Source organism: Ictidomys tridecemlineatus, chromosome 15, assembly GCF_052094955.1.
Source record: "Ictidomys tridecemlineatus isolate mIctTri1 chromosome 15, mIctTri1.hap1, whole genome shotgun sequence".
Lineage (NCBI taxonomy): Eukaryota > Metazoa > Chordata > Mammalia > Rodentia > Sciuridae > Ictidomys > Ictidomys tridecemlineatus.
This window is the reverse complement of record NC_135491.1, coordinates 59,127,226-59,150,330: the sequence shown is the minus strand read 5'-3', so window position 1 is coordinate 59,150,330 and position 23,105 is coordinate 59,127,226. Positions and strand designations below refer to the sequence as shown.

The window sequence follows — 23,105 nt, the reverse complement described above, 5'->3', positions numbered from 1 at the left end:
GCGCGCGCCCGCCCGCCGGCCCCTGGCGGGGGGCTCGCCCGGCCCGCGCGCGCCCGGCCCCCGCCCCCGCCCCCGCCCCCGCCCCGGCGCCGGCGCGGCCCGCGGCGCCCGCCCGGCCTCACCCAGCCCCAGCCCCAGCCCCAGCCCCAGCGCCGGCCTCGGCACGCGCGCCCCCGGCCCCGGCGCACCCCGGCCGCGGCCCCCCGCACCCCCCGGCCGCCCCCGCGCGGCCCCCGGCCCCGGGTCGCGGCGCGGCGCGGGAGGCAGCATGGTGGAGAAGCGCTGCCCGCTGCAGAGGGACGGCGTGTACCGCTGGTTCTCGGAGCTGCCGTCGCCGCAGCGCGTGGAGTTCCTGTGCGGCCTGCTGGACCTGTGCATCCCGCTGGAGCTGCGCTTCCTCGGCTCGTGCCTCGAGGACCTGGCGCGCAAGGACTACCACTCGCTGCGCGACTCGGAGATCAAGGCCAACAACCCGGCCGACCTGGGCAGCCTTACCAACCTGACGGACGAGGTGGTGCGCAGCAAGCTGCTAGTGTCGCTGGCGCTGTTGGGCTCGGAGCAGCGCGAGGCGGCGGGCGTGCTCTACCGCACGCTCACGCACATCGACTCCATCATCCACAACTACGGGCTGCAGCTCAACGAGGGCCGCACTGGCGATGAGTTCCTGCTGCTCTTCACCATGGCCTCTAACCACCCGGCCTTCAGTTTCCATCAGAAGCAGGTCCTGCGCCAGGAACTCACGCAAATCCAGAGCAGCCTGAGCGGCGGCGGCGGCAGCAGCAGCGGCGGGGGTCCCGGGGGCAAGAGCGCTCCCGGGCCGGGCGGCGCTCTGCCCACCTGTCCGGCCTGCCACAAGGTGCGTGCATGCCCGCCCTTAGGGGGATGATGAGGACTGGAAGAGGCCATCCTGATTTTGCGCCCAAGCCCGTACTTATGTCTGCACCCTAAGGCCCCACTCCTGGCCCCCATCTGGGACCCCAAGTCTGTCCCCAGTTCTCAGCTCGCATCCCCAGGCCTTATCCCGGCGTCCCAAGCCCGCATCCCAAACATTAGTTGCCCACCCTCTGCGTGACCCTTTGGGTTGCGACAGGGTAGCGAGCCAGAGTTTCTGGCCTCTTTGTCCTGTTTCACATAATTTCTGGAAAGGCGATAAAGCCTTTGTCCCCTTAATCGGGCTCTTGGGTGACAGATAACAGTACATTGTGTCGCCTTGGTTTCTCCAAATCTGGTGTTTATTACCAGAAAAGGAAGGATTCTGTCCGTGTCAGAAGTCAGGGCGAGATGGGGCTGAGAAGGCGCTAGAACCTTGTTTGCCACAGGGCCTGGTCCCTGCTGCTGGGCCTGTCGGGCACAGGTGTCCGCGGCGGGCGTGCACGCAGGTCGTGGCAGGTTCGCGTGTGCGCGCGCGAATACTAGGAGTACGATGTGCGCGCGGACGTGTACATGTGGGTGCGTGCTTTGTGTATATCTGTGTGTGCATGCGTGCTGTGGATGTGCGTGTCTGGTTGTCAAGAACCAGGCTACTGTATGAGAGATTTTGGAGCCTGGACTCCATCCTGCTCAAGAGTTATTATTGGCACCCACCTTGTCCCGGGATGGAAACCCAGGTCAACCCAGGGTCTTAGGTTAACTTATAGATCGCGTCTCCACATTGAAAAGGAAGGCCAGCTCAGGTCATCCACTCAGAAATGCAAACTTTTTGTTTAAATGTTTCGAAAGTGCTTAAATACAAAGTGTTTGGGGCTCACACCATTTTTATTACACTGCCCCCCCCCCCAGCCCAGTGCCAAAATTTTGCTGTTGGAGAAAAGGCCTCTCTGACCAAGTGTGGTGCCTTAGATTACACCCTGGGTTTCTTTGGAAGGTAGGAGGGTCAGCCAGGGTCAGTCTGCCTGGTGCCCTTTGCAGCGTCTTTGAGCTCTTGACGGGACAGCCTCTGTGGAGTGGCAGGGGAGACTGTCGGTGAGTGGGGTCCTTTGAGTCCTTTGGGCCTGAGCTTGTGGCTTTTCTTCCCCCGCCTTCCTCTAGGAAGTGGTTGTGGTCCGTGTGTTGGTTTTAATTGCTGTTGAATCGTTTTGGTGGCAGTTCCCCCTAGACTGTGGCTTTCTTTTGACGTGTGGTTCTTGGATTCCATGTTGAGTGTCAGGCAGACAAATGGCGTCCACATGAACAGGAGGAGTGGGGCCCTGGGAAGTGTGGTTGCTGGTAGTAAGCTCGGTCAGCTTCGAGGTACCAGTGAGTTGTCGCTCGCCTGTACTTGTGGCCTGTACTTACGGCCTCCCCTTGCTGTTGGTCCTGTCTCCGTGCTGGCCCCTGATGGTGTGCCTCTGTGAGGGGCTGCGTGGCGTGTGCACCCCACTGTGAAGGCAGTGGAGGAGGGTTCTTCTGGCGGGCAGTGAAGTAAGTCTAGAACAGAAATGGCTTTTATAAGAGAGCGTTTCTGTCAAGTAGGAGTCTCCTGGATGGGATGAGGGGTGATCTATTCCTCCTACACACCTCCCCCCTTGGAGGCCTGAGCACTGAACTCACCAGCTTCTGTGACCTCTGCCAGAAAGCTCCCTGTCTCAGCGTCTCCCTGTGGCTCTGCAGCAGGCCTTCCTTGAGGACTGTTCAAGTGACAAGTGTAAGGCCCAGCCATGGTCCCCAGTGCTTCCCGACTGCCCCGGCTGTTGAGATTCATTTTTACAGAGATGTGCTCTGCGTAAGTTGAATGTTTGTATCTTGCTGTGAGTGTTGATGTTGAGGTTTTTTACGCGGAGTTTTGAAGAGTTGCTTTGGATGGTTTTTTTGGTTCATCTCTGGAAAGTTGGAGAATCCTACTTGAGCTTTGATAATGAAGGTTATAATGATAACTCGGCATTGTTTGCCTGTTTCAAAACAAGTGCGGTTTCTGGTTGTCCCCGTATCCTCCCTGCCCCATGGAACTGCGGTGGCTGTTCCTGCTCCTTCATGACCTGAAGGTTGGAGCCTGGAGTGGGCGGCAGGTGAGGTCAGCCGCCCGGGTCTCCTCCTCTCAGTTCCTCTGCACCTAGCACCCTGAGGAAGGGCCTCTTTGCGTTCTTTCTTGAACTCTGAGCTTAGAGACTGCCTTTTCTTTTAGACATAAAGATTTGGATTGCTTTATAAGTTCTTTGTCTTATATAAATTTTTATTTCTTCTGTGTTTGCTTTGATATTCATTATTTGCAATTTTTTCTCTAAACACTCACTGTTTTTCTTTAAAAATGCTATTGCTTAAAGAACTTCTAGAAGATTAGAAGCAGAGAGCTTTTTTAAAATTAAGTAGATGTTTTACTTTCAGAAAGGAAAATATAACAGTAACAGTGGTGGAGGTAGAGGAAAGTGATCTCACAGCGCTGAGTGTCTGCTAACTGCTACAGGTGGGTGCTTACCATGCAGGACCCTGGGTTTGGACCCACCACTGCTAATTGTTTTTATTTAAATAGCCAGAGATTTGGAAACAGCCTTTGCAGGCCCTCTGGTCAGTGGCGGGTGTGAGTGAGCTCCCGTACTGCAGGCTCACCTCGTGCACTGTGTGGCGCCTGCCTTCAGTGTGGTCGGACTGTGCTGCCATTGCCACTGTGTGGCCTCTGATCATTTGTGTCACCCAGAAGAGACCCTGGTACCCATTCTCCTTTCCCGCTTCCTAGCAGCCACTGGTCGATCACCTTCTTGCTCTCCCATGGAGGTGCCTCCTGGTGATTTATATGAATGGAGTCTTGTGTATTGGCCCATGTGCTGTCACTGAGCGTCACGTCTTCCTTGGCCTTCTGCATGGTGGCCTATGTCAGCTCCTCACTCTGTTTTGTGGCTGAGTTCGTATACACTTTGCTCGTTCCTGAGTGGCTTAGGTGTGGGTTTTCACGAGCTCCGTTTTAGGTGTTTCTCATGGCTGACTCCCTTTGACTTGGCTCCACAAATGGCACACAGCTGTCTTTAGGGAGGGACCTCTTTCTTGGGCTCCATTGCTGCCTGGCAGGTTGCTGGGCAGATGCTGTGCGTGTGGCACTCAGGGAGAGGCGGCGGAGCACACTGCAATGGGTGGAGACCAGGCCTGGGCCTCCTGTGCCCACTGAGCTGCCCCTGCTGCCTCCTGATGCAGATGAGGTGTGCATTTTTAAGATGGTTCTCCAAGTGCAAGGTGCAGGGGTGTTTTGGGGCCAGTGGTCTCCCTTGGGTGTCTGTCCTATTGTATGCTTCTGGAACTGTCTGCTCTGGTTCACATGTGTGCCCAGTGTGGCTCTGTGGGTGTTTTGGATTTACACAGATACTGTGACTAAACCTGCTAATCATCTCCTGTCGAAGGTAATGGAGCTTACACGTGCTGCTTTCGTGAGCTCTTAAAACCTTGCAGCTCAAAGGTGGAGCATTGGACAGTTTGTCCTGTGGCTGTTGTGTGAGGCATAAGGGGCTTCACGGTTTCTCCTTTGGCTCTGAACCCTCTTCTTGCAGCTGCAGGCACCTGGCATTCCACGGGAGTAGATGTCCTGGCAGCAGCTGAGGTTGCCGCGGACAGCTGTGGGGGAGCTGGGACCTGCGGGCACCGTCTCCAGTGTTAACGGGTTCCTTGGGCAGCTGATGTTCTGCCAGTCCCTGACCTTAGGTCTGTCTCCTTGCTCACTGGGGGCTTCCCAGGAGGGGATGCCTTCACAGGTCTAAAGGATTGCCCTGTCTTTAGAGTGAGGCACGGGCCGGAGGCATTTGAGCATCCTGGAGTGCAGCTTTAATTGCTTTCTTGTTGACAGCAAAGCCTGCTCCCATCTTGGAGCTGCAGAGCCCTGCCTCTGCCACACGATGGCTTGGACTGATGGCTTGGACCGTGTGACTGTTTCACTGCTGTCCTTTGCCCTCCCGTAGATTCAGGCCGCTGCCTTCCATGTGAGCTGGCGCGCTCGCCTCCCCCGCAGCAGGCCCGGCTCCTGGTGTGCAGTGTGTTCTGGGTGTTGTGTGTGAGACGGGAAGTTTGCGTCACTTACGTATGATGAGTAATGTGCCACTTGCACAGGGGGCAGATGAGCCCACTGTTGACCTCGGCTTGCTTTGGCCTTGTGTCTGTTGAGTTGAGACTGCGACTCTGTTTTTAGAGAGGAGATAGAGCACGCTAACTACTCGTTTTCGTACCCCCTGTTGGTGGGGTCAGGTTAGAAACAGACCTTGCCCGGGCACTCTTTCTGGTGGTGGCCTCGCAGGGGATGAGGAACTGTGGCCGAGGCTGTGAGTCAGATCTCGGGAGGAGGCTGGCTTTGGACTTCAGCCTTAACTTGGACAGTTTGGAGATCACTTTTACCCAGGTGGACTTTCCCCTGGTCTCTGCAGATGTCTTGGTTGTGGAGAGACCCGACCCTTTGTAGAAACACTGATATTGAAAGTGGAGGGGTGCTCAAAAGCTACTAAAACAGGCAGATTGTTAGCAGTCTCCATCTTGTGCTGGTCAGGAGGTCTGCGGCTACCTGAGGTGGGGCAGGACCAAGGCAAGAGAGTACCTTCAAGTAGTCAGTCCTTTGACAGCTGTGGGTAGTACGGTGGGCAGGATTGGGCTAGAATGTGGTGCCCCCGGGGTTGCCAGGGACGGAGGGGCTGGGGTGGCATGTTCCTGCCCCTGCCCACCCACCTGTCGTCCTTCTCCAGGCTCCTAGGAAACCCTGCCTGTGAAATGCCTCTCGTCCTCTTTGCTATTCCTTATCTAAGTCTAGTCCTTACCTCGCCTCTGTTTTGCTCCATTCCTGTTTCCTCAGGGACATTGCGGGGTCAGGTGTCCAAACTTGCCATTTCCTGTTTCCCTCCTCCTCCCCCTCAGCAACCTTTGACCGCTGCTGTTTTTCTGCTTGGCCCATAAATGTGTTCCTGGTTCCCCGAAGGCTTTAGAGCAGAACAGAGCCTGCTGCACCCACCCCTCCCACGGGTGCTGCCGTCAGTCTGCACTTCCAGGTGGGCCACGCAGATGCAGATGCTGCGGCAGGTGGAGCCTGCATGCCAGACACAGCAGGTCTTCTCCCATGAACCTCTGGACAGTCCCCCCAACTCCCACCCTCAGTTGCCCGTCCACTGTAACCGCCCTTTGTTCTCTGACCTCTTTGGCTAAAGTGGTTTCTAATCAAGGGAATTCAGTACTTTCTTCAGAAAAACTCTGGGTAGGTCATAGGATCAGGTGAGAAATTGCGAAGGTACGAAGGGTGTTGGTGAGAAGCTGGGGCCAGGCAGCGTCTGGTCCTTTACCTGGGCTTGGACGGCTTTGATTGTGCACTTAAAAACAAGGTTCCCTTCTGGACATGTGGTGGTCACACCTGTGATCTCAGTGACTCGGGAGGCTGAGGCAGGAAGGTCGCAAATTTGAGGCCAGCCTCAGCAACTTAGCCAGACCCTGTCTCAGATTGAAGGGCTGATGCTCTGAGCACCCCGGGCTCAGTCCTCAGAGCTGCCCAGAGGGGCCCGAGGTTCTTGCCTCTCCCCCTTCATCCAGTCTCCTCTCCGCAGACCACACAGAGCCTTGTGGAACTCCCTGGAGACGTCTTCCTCCACGCCTGCTTTCTCCCCTTTCACGTGGTGGTCTGTGGGACATTTCGAGTGTCTGGGTCCCTCTGTGAGAAGCGCCCTTGTCCTGCTGCGTGGCTGCCCTGTCTCTGGACACTGTGTCCCGGTGTCCTCTGTGTGCCATGAGCACGCCCTCCACGGCATGGCGGGTGGCCTTCCCGCCAGCGAGGACTGGCAGACCACCTGGGTGCAGGTCCAGAGGTGAAGGGAAGGGTCGCCAGGTGTCTCGGGCTCTGTGCCCTGTGCCTTGCTCCCTCTGCTGGCTCCTGGTCCTTGTGTGGCAGAGCCTTGACGCTCCTCGGGCAGTGCTGGGAGTTGCAAGGGCTCCTCTCCCGCAGTCCTGTGACGTGACTTTGACGTGCGGTTTTTTTTTTTAATGTTTTTCAGTTGTCTGTGGGCCTCTATTTATTTTTATGTGGTGCTGAGGATGGAACCCAGTGCCTCACTTGGAGCCCCAGCCCCTGACATCAGTTTTTAAGGTTGTGTGACTCCTGGGCTTCATGGCAGGAGTACGTTCGTCACCTGTCGTGGTTCTATGTGGGATACTTGTCGCTCCGTGTGTGCGTGAGTGGGCATGCATCACCAGCTCGCTTGTGAGGGCACTCCTGTGGGTCTTGGGCTCCAGCCTTCCTGCTGCCATTTTTGCACATGAAATGGATCCGGCTGAAGGTAGCTTGTTGTGGTTGGGGTTTTCTGCCGGTGACCGGCCCTGTGCCCTGTGCCCTGTGCCCTGTGCCCTGTGCCATCTGTCAAGCGCCCTCTTCTCCACCCCCCCCCCCCCGGGGCTGGGGCTGCCTCCTGTCATGGTGCCTGTCTTCAGTGTCCTGGAGTCTGACTGGTCAGGTCGCGGGTGCTTCTGGCCCTTCCTCTCTGGACTTGCTGTACCCTGGAGTCTCTGCGGAGGTTTTTGGGTTTTGTTCTGCCTCAGTGTGGCTGCAGGTGGCTCCTAGGGGTGGCTGGCTTTCTCCAGCGTCCCTGGACTCTTGTCCCTGTCCAGTTTGCTTTCCTGTACTGTGGGTGGACAGTAGTGTTCCTCACACTTCTTCCCTCTCTTCCTCTTTGCTCTGTAATCAGTGGTGTTCTCAGCCGTGATTTTTGCCAGTCTCATGGATGAATTAAAACCGTCCATGTAGCTGGGTGCAGTGACGCACACCTGTGATCCTAGTGACTCGGAGCCTGAGGCAGGACGATCTTGAGTTCAAAGCCAGTTTCAGCAACTTAGTGAGGCCCTAAGCAGCTCAGCAAGACCCTGTCTCTCATCCCCTGGCTGGGATGTGGCTTGATAAAAAAAAAAAAGGAAAGAAAAAACCAAACCCATGTTACCAGCCAGAGCGAGCTCCCAGGAGGCCTCAGGTGGCCGAGGCTGTGCAAGGCCAGTGCCCTCAGCCCGCTCTCCCAGCTCCCCACTCCCAGAGCCAGGTCTCCCACATGGAGTGGGCTGGAGTCCCGCGTCGCTCACAGGTTTGTCCTTCTGGCCTCAGCCAGGCTCTCAGATTCGCAGACTTGGCTCCTCCCCCTGCCTTGGCTTCCATCCACACTTGTGTGACAGTCACATGTATGGCACTCTTCTTGTAGGCACACTTGGCCTTGGAGCATTCTGCCAGGGGGTCCGGGCGCGGATTAAAATAGCGTTCAGGGAGCAGGCATGACCCCAGCCCAGTGTAACCACTGTCCCAGGTCAAGCACACGTTGGAATGCAAGCCAGGGTCACATCCCCGTTAGAACTGCGCTGATGTCAGTGATAAATTCTCTAAGGAACAACTTGGTAGCTGCTCTATTCGACTTTTTAATTAAATTACCCCAAAACTTTGGTTCCTTAACTTGTTTTAGAAATGACAGTGACGTGCCCAGCTTCTGACCTTGTCGTGGGTTTGGCCTTTGTGCCCGCTGTGCCCTGGCCCCACTCCCACCCTCACTACGTCCCTGGAACCCTGCAGTGGTCTGGTGAGATGGGCTGTGCAGGCCTCTGCACCCCTGCCCGCACCTGCAGTTCCTGCTGTTCCCGCTCCTCTTTCTGGGCCTGAGCCTTTGCCGATGCTCACCTCTACCTGTTCCACTGGTCCTTGCCCTGGGTCCATGTGCTGTGGGAGCACAGGTGTTCTCCTCCGTCGTGAGCCAGACCGCGACTCTCCCAGTCCCACAACCTAGTGGTCCCCGTTTTCTGGCCTCTGCCTTGAATGTCAGGCACTGCAGCAGGAGGAGGGCTGGACACTGAGGCCAACACTTGGTCTGTCTCTGTCTTTGTGCTGCGACTGTCCTGCTGTTCCGTAGCTGCTTGCGCTCCGTGTACTTTAACATCTGGATTCACAGATGAGAAGGGAGAGTCGGGGAATCCTTGCCTGATATTAGGGATGTTTACATAAAGGTGTCAACAGAGTTACAAGAGAGAATTCCTGTCTGCAGGTGCCTTCCCGACTCACGGTGAATCTGACTAAGACCCTCGGGAACCACGGTCTAGAAGGGTTGAGCTGTTGGGGGGGGCAGAAGCAGCCCCTCCTCAGTCCCTGGCCATCTGCGTAGAATGTGCAGGCATGGGAGTCGCGTTGGCCCCGTGGGCAGCTCTCGGCCAGCCCTTGGGGTGCAGAGGGGAAGGTGCCGGGCGCCCTGTGTGGCGTCTGTCCTCCTGATGCTGGTGTGGAGGCGCTGCTGGCCCCACTCTCACAGCACCTGGGTGTGGGGCCTGGGAGGCTCTCACTTGGGAGAGCATGAGGCAGGCAGGGACAGGATGCTGCCCGCAAGCACATCCACATGCTTGGCGTGTTGGTGGCTCAGATTTATCTTGTCCCTTTTCAGCAGCGAGTGAGGGGACACAGTTAAGCAAAGATGGTGTTGCTAAGTGGCTCTGTTCTTTATGTGAAGACAAGATTGCATAGGTACACACATACGTCACCTCGTGGTGAGGTGAGGGGCGTCTCGAGGCAGGGGAGGGGAGGGCACCAGTTCCCTGTGACTGGCAGGTGGAGGAGGGTGTGGCCGCTGGCCAACAGGCCCTGCCTGCTCCTCACCAAGGGCTCCAGTGTTCTGCAGTTGTCTCATTTGAAGTAAAAGTCAGGTTTAGGGAAATGTGCTTGTTTTAGATGGGTCATTTGTGTTTTGACAAGTGTGTGGACCTTTGTGACAGAAAGCCCCATTCCCCATTCAGTCCCGCCTTCGCCCGTCAGGCCCCTCCTCCTGTGCTGCTTCCTTTAGTGGACCACAGAATCCCATCTTCTCTCTCTGCAGCCTTCACTGCTGGCCTGAGGCTGACCCGGTCCTGCCTCCAGGCCCTTCTGAGGGTGGGCTGGTGGATTTCACCTGTGCTGGCCCACCGCCTGCTTCCCGAGTCGTGGGGAGAGTGCGGCCCCCACTGTCACCCCGCCCTGTCTCCTCCCTGGAGGGCCTGCCACCGCACCCTTCGTCCTGAGCCTTCCCTGCCGTTCCCGTGGGCTTGGGGGGCTGGCAGGAGAGCCCTGGTCTGCTTGTGCGCTGCTGTTGGGGAGTGTTGTCACGGGTGCAGATTGGGGTTGGGGATGTGTTCTTGTGGCTCTTTCAAACAGCTGTGTGGCCGTAGCCGGCCTTGGACCCAGGGCATCCTATTGTCCCTGTGTCATCGTCGCTGTCTTGGGTCCGACTTAGGTTGTCTGTCTGCCCTGGGCAAGTGAGAGCTTGACTGTGCTGGGTCCAGGTGTCCCTGGAGGTATCTGGGTGTCTCTGAACCTGGGGCCCGAGCCCCGGCCGGCTTGTGCTGGGTGTCCCCGGGCTGTGGCGAAGGTGTGCACTGCAGACCCGGCCTGTGGGTCCCAGGCCCTGATCGTCCTCTCCAGGCCTCTCGCTGTCCTTCAGATTGGCTTCTTTGATCCAGCTCCGGGTTTGCTGGGTTTGTGTTTCCACCAGACCGAGTTCAGCGCACCAGTGGTTCTCGGTTGAACAGCGCATTTCCTAGTTGTGAAGTCTCCATCGTAAAGCCCTAAAGCCCGTTGCACAGCGCCGGCCTGCTGTCCCCACGGGACTGTGGGCCTGGCTTCCAGCAGCCCCTCCTGCTTGTGGGTTGCGCCTTTGTTTGTTGGTGTGTCTGGGAAGTGTGATTTGTGTCGTGGACCTGGGAGCCACATGTGGTGGGCACTGGGGCCTTGCTCTCCTCCTGCTGGCCTCGGGGGTGGGACTGGTGGGCTGGTCTGCAGTCCTTCCTGGTGGTGTTGCTGGACAGCTGGCAATGTCCATGCTGTCCTTGTCTGTGCTGTGTGGTGCCCCTCCTGAGGGCTCACAAGCAGACCTGGGTGTCCCTCCCAGCAGGGAGGGAGGCCTCACCGTGCTGCCGAGGGGCTGTCTGAGCCCCTGGGCCTCCTGGCCCTCCGCCTGTTCCTCTGATGGGCACTGGGCGCAGCCTGCAGACCAGGAAGCCGCCAAGTGCTCATGCCTGTCCAGTGTAAGCTGTGCTTGCTCTCGGCCCGCTGGGTTTGCTGTGGGCGTCTGGGAGGGGTCAGCACCGCTGCTGGCGTTACTGTGGTGGGGCCAGCTGCTCTTGGGGCCCGCAGGCGGCGCTGGACATGCCCCTGTGCTCTCGGAGGGCCCAGCTCTCCCTGAGAAGGGGCTGCTCCCCTCCTGGAGGGGCTTTCACAAGGGGAAGACGCTGCAGAGAAGCGGTGAGGGTCCTGGCCTCCGAGTCAGAGGGTCCATTTGGAGAAGGTGGACGAGCTTGTTCTGTAGATCTCTGACCCCTCGTGGTGCTCGGTGATGAGGAGAGGTAGCCATGTGGGTGAACCTGTGGGAGGAGGGAGGACAGGTGCCCTTGCCTGTGGGGTGGCGGTCTCATCACAGGTGGCCTGCCTGTCTTTGCCTGTGGGGTGGCGGTCTCGTCACAGGTGGCCTGTGGGGTGGCGGTCTCGTCACAGGTGGCCTGCCTGTCTTCTCTGAGGCATCGTCAGAGCCCCCCTCTGATCTCTACCTGTGTGGCAGAGCGCCAGGGGGCTGGTCTGACCCTGGGCAGGGTTGCTGGTCACTCTGGGCATGGACCATCTTTGCTGGTCCTAGGAACCTGCAGGGTGTCGTTTTGCCCCAGAGGGACTGTCCCCAGAGGCCATAAGCTTGCGCTTTAGTGAGCTGGCTGCTTGAATGGTCCTTCCCAGGTAGTCCAGTCTGGTACAGGAAACCAAAAAGGGTCATTATGCGTGGTTTATTTACTGTGGTTCGGCCTGCTTCTCCAGGAAAACCCCAGTATTTGAACGTTCTTCTTCACTTTGGGCATGTGCCCAAAGTCCAGCTACTTGGGACACTGAGGGAGGAGGATTGTGTGAGCCTGGGAGTTTGGGGCCAGCCTGAGCAGCACATCGAGACCCCATCTCAGAGAGAGAGGGGCAGACAGCCAGGGAAAGGAAGGAGAAGGGGGACACGCTGGCCAGATGAGTGCAGTGACGTTCCGTGCTTGGTCTGTCCCAGTGTCATGGTCTTGGATGTGCCGACAGGGAGTGCCCACTGTGCCCACTGTGGGTGCAGTGCCCGGGAATGGCAGCCACCCAGTCACAGCTGTTCTGGGAGGCGCGTGGTCCCCCCCAGCTTCTCCTGGGGCACTTCAGTGTCACAGTGTCCCTCAGCTTGTTCCCATACGCTGGCCTGTAGCGTGGCCTGTGTGTCCCCTGTGTGTCCTGTGGTGCCTCTTTCCTCTGCCCCTGCCCCTGCCCCTGGCTGGGGGTAGAAAACACAGGCCATGGAGTGGCGAGTGGACGACCCTGGTGCGCTGGCAGAGGCCCTTCCTGCCTGCCTCTGTCCTGTGGTGTCCCTGCCTGGAGTTGTGCAGCAGTGGATGGAGCAGGTTCCATATGACAGGTCCTGCACCTTGGGGCTACGCCCTGTGCCCGCTGCTATAGCCCGCTGTGCTGCAGATGTGGACACACGGGTATGGAGAGGGCAGTTACTTACTGTGGTTGCATGCAAGTGCCGTGCCCAGGCCTCTGCTGAGGGTGCTCTGCAGGCCCATTCTTCAGTCCTGGGGTGGCCGGTCTGGAAGATGTGTCCCATTGTCCTACTGAGGTGGAGAATTTGGGACACGGGTTGGCCCCAGGCAGAGTTCACAAGTGTGGCAGGGCCCAGGCGTGGGGTGCTGCTGCCTCAGCTCCTGCAGAGGCTCTGGAGGGGTGTCCTGGAGCTGTGGCCACGGGGCTCAGATGGGGGCAGCGGGGGTCGGATCCCTGTGCACCAGCAGGGCTGCAGTGTGCCTGGCACCCGCCCCCTCGTCCTGCTGTCTGGAGCAGGAGAGCCGAGAACTGCAGAAGTCATAAAAGGCAGGTCTTTAGGTGGACAGTCTGATTTGGACAGCCTCGTGTCCGCAGATGGCTTTCACTTTTAAGTTGTTTTCTTGTTCAGGTTTTTAGAGACACATAATGACTATTTTAGTAAAGTGCTTACACGTCACTTTTCTGTTTGTTTATTTGTTTTTTTGCATCGACTTAGGTGTGTGCAGCAGGTGCTGCTCCGGTTGCACGGGCTGGGAGACCTGGCATGCGGGTTGTAGTATGTGACCGGCTGGCAGGTGCCCCCAGCCCTGGCTCCCCCCAGCACCCCCAGCACAGACACAGCTTGCAGCCTGGTGGGAGCAGCAAGGGCCGAGTGGCAGATGGGCTCCCGTTTCAGAAATGCCCGTGTGACTTAATCGCAGGCTTTTCCCCCAGTTATAAAAGGGAGTGACTGTTGTTTGTAGAAAGGTTGGAAAACAGAGAAATACAAAGTGAAAATCACTGGGAGGGTGGTGCTGCTGACATTTTGGCTCATTCTTGTCTCTTCCTCTTCCTGCTGCTCCCCTCCTCTGCCTCACCTGGGAACGGGCCGGGCTGTTCTGGAGTCTCTCCAGGGACTGGAGCGGCGTTCTGAGGGCAGGGAGGCTAACACGCCTGCGCAGGTGCCGCCCTCAGCCAGGCTGTCGGCGGGCCTCCTTGCACACAGCCTGTGCCCAGGTTCCTCAGGTGGGGTCAGGTGGGCACCTTGTGGTGAAGTCTGTGCTGCCAGCTGCCTCTGCTGTGGGTGGCATCACACCTGCCTGCTGAGACGGGGAGACCGCTGCCCGTGTGCCGAGCCCAACTTGGACTGCAGGCTGGGCAGCGGGTTTCCAGCTGTCGCTGGTCTTGGCGCAGACATGCATCTGTCGTGGTATAGGCTCTTTTTTATTTTTTTTAAAAATTATTTAAGTTTTTTTATGTATCAGAGATTGAACCCAGGGTTGCTTAATCTCTGAGCTACATCCTCAGCCCCTTTTATATTTTACTTAGAGAACAGAGTCTTGCTGAGTTACTTACACCTCACTAAGTTGCTGAGGCTCACTTTGACCTCGAGATCCTCCGCCTTGCTACCCAAGTTGCTGGGATGACAGGCTGTGCCACTGCACCCTGCTGGTAGAGCCAGGCTGTATTTAAGTGGGTTTGCCTGGAGGGAGAGAGACCTCTGCATCCAATTATGGGAATATGGAACCCTGCGTAGCTGTTTGGTGCCCTGCTCAAGCCCCTGGGCCACGCAAGAATAGGTGGGAGGCTGGAGGGCTAGGAATCTGCCGCCTGGCCAGAGGCAGAGGTCCAGGACCCAGAAGAGCCTGCGGGCTGTGGTGGGCCTCGCTGGGAGACCCTGTGTGGGCTGCCCGTAGGGTGCTCCTGAGCTGAGCGCAGCAGGCGGGCGTGCGGCTGCTCTCCAGTCAGCAGGCCCCGCAGCGTGTACGGTTCCTCCTCCCAGAAGCCCCGTGAGGTAGGCATTGCCACACCTGGGCTCAGGAACGTGAGGTGTGTGAGGAAGGCTCCGGTCAGCACCTCAGCATGCCAGCGGCCCTGCCCCCTGCCATGCAGGCCCTGGGGTGTATTCTGCTGTGCCACCAAGGGGGCAGTCCCCAGCATGGGCCACGCAGCCTTGGTGAGGCAAGGAGCTGGGTTTGGTGTTCCTCCTCCTCACGTGGGGATGACGTGGCCTGTGTGCAGAGCAGCTGCTGCTCGGGCTGCGTGGACTCCTGCCCAGCAGGCAGGAGCTGTGTGTGGCGTCCTTGCCCACGGGGCTTCTCAGTGATGCTCCTCTGTGGCCCGGCAGTGTCCTACGGCTTGGGCCTGCGGTGTGCAGCTGGCTTGGAATCTGGGTCTTCCCTGTCCCTTCAGCTGGGCCCGCCTGTCTCCCCCCTTCACAACTGGTTGTGTCCAGCGTGCGGGTGTCATTGTGTGGGACCAGTTGCACGATGGCACCTGTCCTGCTGTCTCACAATGGGACGGTCCCTGGGAGTGTCAGGATGGCTCTGGCACTTTGCAGCTGGTCCCTGTGTTGATGTTCTGGGTGGTGTGGTGGCAGCCTGCATGGAGAGCCTGTGTCCTGCGGACAGGGTGGCCTTGTGCTGCGCCCAACCCTTCAGCACTTGCTTTGTCCCACCGCGCAGCACAGCCAGGTTTGCCGGCCAAGAGGTGGCTGCTGCTTTGCCAGGGTTTGCGTGAACTTCTCTGTGCCACTTTCAGTGCATTTTTTGCCCTCTTGCCTGCCCGCCCACCCTCTGCCTGACCGCCTGCCCACCTCCTTTCAGGCACAGTTGGCAGATCACAAAGGGTATGTGTTGAGGTCCATCTTCAAGAAGTCAGTGGGCAGGCATGCTGCTGCGTTCAGATGGGATGGCACTGTGCTCGGTGTGAGGGCTGCCTGGGCATGACACAGTGGGGACAGACTTGCCTGTGGACGCTTGGGCTGGACTTGGCTGCAGTTGGGACAGCAGAGGCTGCTTTGTCTGCATGGCTTTGGCCCTGGAGAGGGCTTCTGCGCTCTGCATGCACAGGGCTTCCTGGAGGCTGACAGTGTCCCTGGCCTCGGCGGGAAGTCAGTAGAGTACCATCTCCATTAAGACCACCAGGTGTCTACAGCTGTCCCCTCAGGGACAAAGCTGCTGCCAGGGGAAAACTCTGGCCTAGAGAATAATGGAAAATTAGACTTCTTGCTTGAAAGGACAAAAACATGATCCCAAGTTTAAGGCCCGTCTGGGCAATTGGACCTTGTCTCAGAATAAAACAGGGGCTGGGATGTAGCTCTGGGAGCACCCCTCGTTCCATTCCAAGAACTGCAAAACAAAACAGAACAAAGCCCAAACAACCACAAAGGGAACAGGAGGAGTTATGGGAATCATATCACATCGAGTTTTGAAGCGCTGCAGTTGGTGGTAGAGAGCTGTTCACAGGCATCAGAAGAACTGGAAGAATCCACACGCGTGTGTTCAGGTGAAAAGAAGCTGGACCCTAGAGATGGCAGGGATGTTCCTATCAGGACTCCCCTGTGACATGCTTGTGTCTGGCTCAGTGGCCAGTGCTCCTGGGGAGGGGAATGGCCAGGGCTTGGGCCAGGAAGGGCTCCCCTCCTGAGGGTGTCCCACAGCAGCCTGCCCTGGTGGAAGATGTGCCCGCAGCACTCGGACACTGAGTGAACATGTTTCCGAACTAGGCCAACCTGCTGTGACCCCCGGGGCTTGGAAGGACATGACCCAGCCAGCTTCCCTGTCCCTGAGCAGGCCCCTGGCTGTGGGGGTGGGGACTGGCCGCAGTTGTGTTTTCTCCAGCCTGGAACTGGAATCTAGCATTTCCTGCAATTATGAAAGCAGACAGAAACCCACAGCAGGCCCAGCAGTGCTGTGGCCTGGCACAGTGGGATCACAGGCATCTGGGGTCACTGTGGAGTGGGCCATCGCCCAGTGCTCCTTGGAGGTGACCATGGACTTGCTCTCAGTGGTAGAGGAGCTCAGGCGACTGTCCCCAGCCTCACTGCCTGGGCTTGCAATCCGCCTATCATGCATCTGAATGTATTTGTGGGGAAGGGTCAGTAGATGTCCCTGGATGGCCACAGGGTGGCCAGCACAGTAGGAGGCTGAGACCCTTGCTCTGGCAGCCTGTTGCTGTCTTCCAGGGGCCTCTGGATGCCTGCTGGTGGAGGACAGCTGGCTTTGGAGGCCCCAGCCCTGGTCATCCTGTCTCTCATGGCCAGTGTCTGTTAGCATGTTCTATTTATAAATGGAATGGACTGCTAAAAATTAAATTTCTAAAAATTGTGCTTTTGGCTCACAAATATTAAAGTGAATTTTAAACACAAAGCTTTGACGAAATTCACGTAGTTTCTCTTCCCATGGAGTGTTGCCAGCTTTCCAGAAGGTGTGAAGTCTGAGGGTGGTGCATGACCCAGGATCCTGCCCAGGGCACTGGGCACGGGCAGTGTGGTCCAGCTCTGAGAGTCTGTGTGGCCACCACGCTCTAGTTTACCTTGAGATGCTCTTGCAAGGTTCACATCACCTGGAAGAGTTGGAGATGCAGAACTGCAACCCTCCAGACCCAGCTTGGACCCGTGCCTCACCACCCCTCGGGGGCACTCTGCACCTACAGGTTTGGGGCAGCCGCTCATCTCCACAGCTGTGAGACAGGTGAGCTGCAGAGCCCAGGTGTCTAGACCGCATCCCACAGGGCACCCCAGGTGTGTGGCAGCCCTGGAACCACAGGTGGAATGTGCCCTGCGTACCTGGTAGTTGCTCTGCAGCGGACCCGCCTGTGTTGGGGGCCCAGGATGGAGATTATGAAAACTTGACTTTGAAGTGGCGGTGCTTCTTTATTTATCCTGATTAAATTGGATGGTACGTATTTTACAGAAAGATTGGCACCTGCTTCCTGGCAGGCCTGTTCTCAGTTCAGGGGATCCTGCGGTGAGCAAAATGAGACACAACAGACCCCTGCCCCGGCTGGACCCCAGGAAGTTCTGTGCCACAGTGACCAGTGCGTTTGGACAGGAGGCCAGGGAACAGCTAGTGCAGAGGCCCCGGCAGGTGGATGCAGCGTCCTCTTTGGGAAGAAGGTGATCCATGGGCCAGGCTGCAGGAGCAGGCAGCAGGACCTCAGTGGGCCGCGGCAGGGCCAGCCCTGGAGAAGGAGGGTTGGCAGCCGTACAGGGCCACGTGTCGTCATTCCCTTGGAAACAAAGCAGGAGACTTATCCAGAGAATCTGGAGCTGGGGGACGTCTGGCCAGGGGGAGTTAGGCTCTGTTGGCCTCTGGGCAGGAGCGGAAGGCAGTGCTGGGACCCGTCAGGCCCGTCTCCTGCACCTCCAGCTGCCGACGGGCGTGTGGGCGAGCGTGAGTCAGAGAGCATCTGAGTTGAGCTGCGTGGGTCACGTGGGCAAATGAGCCTGACCAAAAATAACCCAAAACAGCATTTCTGGGAATCGCAAGTGAAGGCAGCTTTTAATGTAAACAAAGGAGCAGAGAAAGACGAAGGCTGTTGGAAAGAATGGACGTCTGCGAAGCTGAGAAGAACTGCTTTGGGGAAAATGCTGAGGAGAACACGCGTGGCGTCCAGTGGCTGTGGTTTCGCAGTGTTTCCTTTTCTTCCTCACATCCGGGGAAGCGTGTGGTCTGATTGGGCAGCTTGCAGCTTCCCCAGGCTCCGGGCGGTGGCGGGGACCAGCCTTGGGCCTTCCTGTTGATCCTCGGGGAGCACTTCCTGCCGTCCCCGTGGGCAAGCAGTGCTGTCCCCATGTGAAGCCTGTGCCTGGGTCAGCCTGACGATAGGTCGGCACTGCCCACAGAGCACAGAAGGGCCTCCCAGAGCTCCTGCCTGGTGGCGTCCCCATATCTCGGGGCTCAGTGCACAGTAGGGTTGAAGGCCACTGCTCAGGCCTGGGGTCAGGGTCAGTTTCACTCCGGTCTGGGCAGGTGCTGCTCTGCTGGCCAGCCACACTGGCCCCATGGTCTCCGTTCTTGGGACCAGGTGTTGGGGCCCACACCAAGTGGGTAGCAGAGCTGCGGGTGGAGAGCCAGCGGCCAGGGGACCGAGTTGGCTGCAGTGGAGTTCAGGTCTCCTCCGTGCTGCCCCAGGCCAAGTTCCTGTTGGCAAGGAGCTGGCTTCGCTTGGGTGGCTCGAGCCCCGCCTCTGCTTGCTGGGTGCTCTCGGTTCTCCTCTGGAGCGCTCAGGTGTTGGCCGAGGAGGGGGTCTTCTGAACTGGAGGAGCCCACCCTGGCAAGTTAGGAGAAGTCAGTAAGATGTAACTGACTTTTGTTTTCCCTCCACAGATGTTTATTCCACTTAAAGTATCTAAACTTATGAACTCCTGGGTTTTAGGGTACAGTGAGGTAACACTCCGCAGCACAAAAGAACTTAGAGAAATTTCTATCAAGTGAACCTAAAGAATTTACTTCTATCAAGTAAACCTAAACACTTGATTTTTACATTTGTGTATTTGAATCAGAAAAATATGCTTTATAGGTAAAAAACCCTTCACGTCCCATTAGATGTTGGAACTTGACACCTACTTCAATGTCATTTCACCTACTGACACTTGGTTCCTAGACATCTCAGACTGCTAGGTTCTTGATGTTTTCTCAGATTTGTGCTATGAAGTGAAAAATCTGTAGTGATGTTCAATGGAATAAAGATCAAGTGGAAGTCTCTCATTTTATATCTGCAAAAGTAAGCTTATGAAAGTATAAAAAGAATTATCAAAAGGAATTTTGATAATATACTTATGAAATTATAAGAATTTAAAAAATTATAAAAATGTTCATAATATACTTATGAAAGTATAAAAAGAATTATCAAAGTCAAAAAATTTGACTTTCTTGATAATGCCTTGCGATGTTATCCAGAGAGCCGGCTCTCTGGAGGAGGCTGTGTGCCTGGGATTTGTTTTACCGAGTTCCATGAACTTAAAACTCGCCTGGCCTGGGATGTGCGGCTTTCCCAGTCGGGCCCCTGCAGCCGTGTCTTTGGGTCTGTCTGTAGGGGCCGAGGCTATTTGCAGATGCTCAGTGTAGACACTGGGTGTCGACGGGTCTCCCCAGGGCTCTTGGTTCACCAGCCCTTGAGACTGGAGATAGCCGCTCGCGCTGCCCAGCCAGCTCCGTGGGTGCTGCTCTCTCCCTGCCTTTAGACATCTTCTGTCATTCAAGGTTTGTAGCGGATAGTGTCCTGTTGTCATTTGTGTTCTAGAGAAGGGTTTTGTTTGAAGAAATATAAAAATAAGGTTTTGCTTGGGCTGGAGGTTTACAACTCATGCCCCTGGGCTGTGGGATTCTGTCTTGTCTGGTGAACCGCGGCCCAGGACAAGCCCCTGTGGTTGGGCTGTTCAGTTCTGGTGGAGAGGAATGGAGAGGTGGAAGTTCTGTCTTTCTTGGGAAGTATTTATCCTTACAGTAGTGGTTCCTGTTTTATTAAAAAATTGAAACCAAGGCCGGAGGCATGAAGGTCATTCCAGGTTAGCTAAATGGAGAAAGTAAGATGGACGTGTCTCTTTCCCCAGATGGCTCCGCGACCGGAGGCCCCGCTGCACGGCGTCGGCAACAGCCTGGAGAAGGCGCTGCACACCTCAGCACATTCCACGGAGGAGGCGCTGCCCAAGAGGCCTGTGGGGAAGCACGGCAAAGGTGGGTCACCTGGGCTCCTGCGGGCAGGGGCGCGGGCGCTGGGTGGTGCTGCGTCTCTCGGGCCCAGTTAGGGAGCAGTCTCTGATTCTGCAGGTGACACTGAGCATGCTTTCGCACACTGCTGTGCTTATTAAGAGGAAACGAGGGGACCCAGCTCCTTCCAGCCCAGAGGAAGCCTTGGGTTCTGGAGCAGTGCTGTCCCCGAGTGGCCTAGAGTGTGGTGCCCTGCCACCTCCTGCCATGCCAAGTGCTCTTCCTTCCTGTGCCCCATGGCCCCTGGTGGGGCTGTTGTGGGGTGTTTCACAGGAGGCTCTTGGTCCTTGTGGCTGAGTGTGTGACTTCTGCAGCCCTCAGAGAGCCACAGAGCCACGCTGTTGTAGATCGGACTGGCCGAGGGTGGCACAGGGGCCTGAGAGAGAGAAGGCGCTTCCTGGGACCAGGCAGGTCCATAGACGTCCCCGGGTCTGAGCAGAACTGCCAGGGGACATGAGGAGGCGTGTCCTGATTGGGTCCTGTGGCCCTGCTGTGACGGGCAGGGTCCCTCTTGCCGTTTGTAAACATGTTTGTCTCCTGTGCATGGCCAGCTGTGGGGGCCAGGCTGCGCACTTCCTTCTCTGCTTCCTTGGTCCCTGGGTCTCATCTCACAGCAGCGTGGTAAGCGTGCGCTTCCACAGAGCCCTGTGCCCACCTGGTCATGGAGCTGTTCTGCCTTGGTCTCGGCCTGGTCAGCTCAGGGGAGAAGCAGCTCCTGTCCATGTTCTGTAGTGTGAGTGCATCATGGGGCGTGGGCAGTGGCCTGTGGCAGCCTTGTGAGGCGGTGGACCTGTCCTGGGAGTCCTGTGCGGCTGTGTGGTCTGGTTTTGCCTTTCACTCACTTTCCTGTGGTGCTGGGGAAATGCAGCGTCTTACGTGTGCTAGGCAGCTGCTCTGCCCCTGAGCCACGTCCTAGCCCTTTGGTCACCGTCGTCTGAGTTGCTGTCCTCCTGAGAGACTGTGACCCTTGGCCGAGTCTCCTGTGTCTCCTCATCCTGGTGATGGAGTGGCTCTCCAGAGCCGGCATGGAGAGTCACCGGCAGCACGGGAGCACTGCACTGGCTCTGCCTTCTCCTGCGCATCTTGCAGGACACGGGCCGCCTGGAGGGCTGCCTCTGCCCGCCTCTGCCCGCCTCTGCCCGCCAGCAGTGCAGCCTGGGAGCCCAGGGCGCGGCTGGGGTCGGAGGGTGGCTGCTTGTGTACTGTAGTTGGGTTTTTAAAAGATACATCGTTTTCCTGCTGGCGTGTGGCTCAGTGGCAGAGCTTGTTAGGCCTGGGTTCCGTCTTCAGCACCACTATAAACAAACAAAGAAATAAATAAAATAAAAGCCTTGTGTCCATCTACAACTAAAAAAAAAAAAAAGATATATAGTTTCAAAATATGACTGCTGTGTTGATACTTTGGTGCCAAAAGGCAGGGACCTTGGGAAAAGCCAGTCCCGACTCCAGCTGTGGCAGGGCAGGAGCTGGAGGCTGATGTCATGAGGCCCTCGTGTCCCTCCACAGAAGTGCTCGGAGCTGCTGGACTCCACAGCATCCCCCCTGCAGCCCCAGGTCCTGGCCGGCAGAACCTGGCATCCTGAGTCACCCTCGCGGTCTTCCTCGCTGCCCCAGGGCTGCAGCTCACTGCTGACCCTCCTCCCGTCTTCTCTGTGTCTTCTTGTGTTTGGGTTTCTCTCTGCCTCTTTGGAAGTCTAAAGTGACAGGCTTCACTTAGGTCAGACCTTGGGACGCCCTCCCTGTGGCAGAGCAGGGAGCTTTGGCCGGGTCCCAGGTTCCAGGTGCCACCCTGCTGGCTCCGGGACCTTTCTCATCACCTGGCACCCTGACCACACATTGTTTCTAGCAGCAGTCCCTGAGGAGGTTGTCGTCCCACGTCACAGACGAGAGCCGGGCCACAGGAAAGCTGTGCTCCACGCTCCCTTCCCCTTGGCTTCTCGCCACGGAGATGGCACCCACTGGCAACCAGCGCCCGCTGCAGAGCCACAGCTCACTGAGTGCTCGTCCCTGCAGCTGGCTGGCCTGGCCCTCCAGTGCTCACTTACTTAAGATGGTCTCTGTTCTGTGACTTCATTTGGGCCGAGGGCGAGATGCTGGGTGGGGAGTCTAGACCTCCTGTGGGTGTCCCGCTCTCCTCCGCCTCTGTCGAGCTCTGCTGGTGGCGACGGCCACGTGCTCTTTCCCTGCCGCTGCCGCGTCCCTGTCCAGCTTGCCTCCAGCATCCCCAGAGTGTTTTCTTGTCCTCATTCCTTCTTGCCTCTCACTGACTTGGGGGAGCTTTCAGCCATCCTGAAATCCTGCTGGCTCGTTCGGCTCCCCTCTTCACCGAGGCTCCGGTTCCAGGTGTGAGGAGCTGGCGGCGCCTCTCAGACCCTGCGGCCTGCTGCCTTCCCAGCCGTCCACCCTGGAGGCGCGCTGCTGGCCTGGTAGGGTCACGCGGTTGCTGTGCTCTTCAGTCTAGAGTTTCTGTTGGGTGCTTTTCATGGAGCTTTGCTCCTCGCCGAGAGCCTGTCTTTTTCTTTCTTGAACTCTTTTTACCTGTGTTTGCTTACTTTTATGTGGCGCTGAGGATCACACCCAGGGCTCCACACGTGCCAGGCTGAGCCACTTCCCATCCATTTCTTTATTGTAACACTGTTTAAACTTTCTGGATTCTTGAAGGTAGTTATAATAGCCGCTTTCAAGCTCTGGCCTGCTACCTTCAGCAGCTGGGTCGTCTGGGCTCCGTGTCCCTGGACGGAGACTGCTTTTCTCTTGAGCTTTTCTGTTTTGGTCAGTGACTGTAGGTGGACTCCTTACACATGACAAGTGGCCGACGTCGTGGGCCCTGCTTGGTTGTCCTGCAGGGTGTTTTCTCTTAGGGCAGGGGATATTGGCTGCACAAGGTCAAAACTCACTCTTTCATGTGGTAGATAGCAAGCAAAGTCCCTCCTGTTCTTTGAGCTGTACCTTGGCTCCGTGGGGTCTTCTCCACCGTGTGGTTTCACCAACCCCAGAGGGCTGGGGCCCAACGTGCCCACCCCACACCGGGATGTGGCGCTGCCTCAGGGCGAGCCGGAGCAGCTCCTGGTGGACACACCTGGAGGGTCTTCACCTGACATTGCGACCTCCCCTAACTCTGCTCCCCCACGTGCCTGTGCCCCTGGTTTCCTGAAAGCCTGTGCCTGCCC

General features: G+C 57.4%; 1 protein-coding gene across 2 annotated transcripts in view; it reads left to right on the top strand.

The window, feature by feature from the left end:
- Positions 1-202: 202 nt before the first annotated feature.
- Positions 203-23,105, top strand: part of Zcchc14 (zinc finger CCHC-type containing 14) — a 59,959-nt gene continuing 37,056 nt past the window's right edge. For both annotated transcript variants that reach the window (XM_078032791.1, XM_005335482.5), the window contains exons 1-2: positions 203-856; positions 19,779-19,902. In XM_078032791.1, coding sequence (XP_077888917.1) covers positions 269-856; positions 19,779-19,902 — 712 coding nt within the window. In that variant the 5' untranslated portion in view covers positions 203-268. The remainder of the gene's footprint in view (positions 857-19,778; positions 19,903-23,105) is intronic.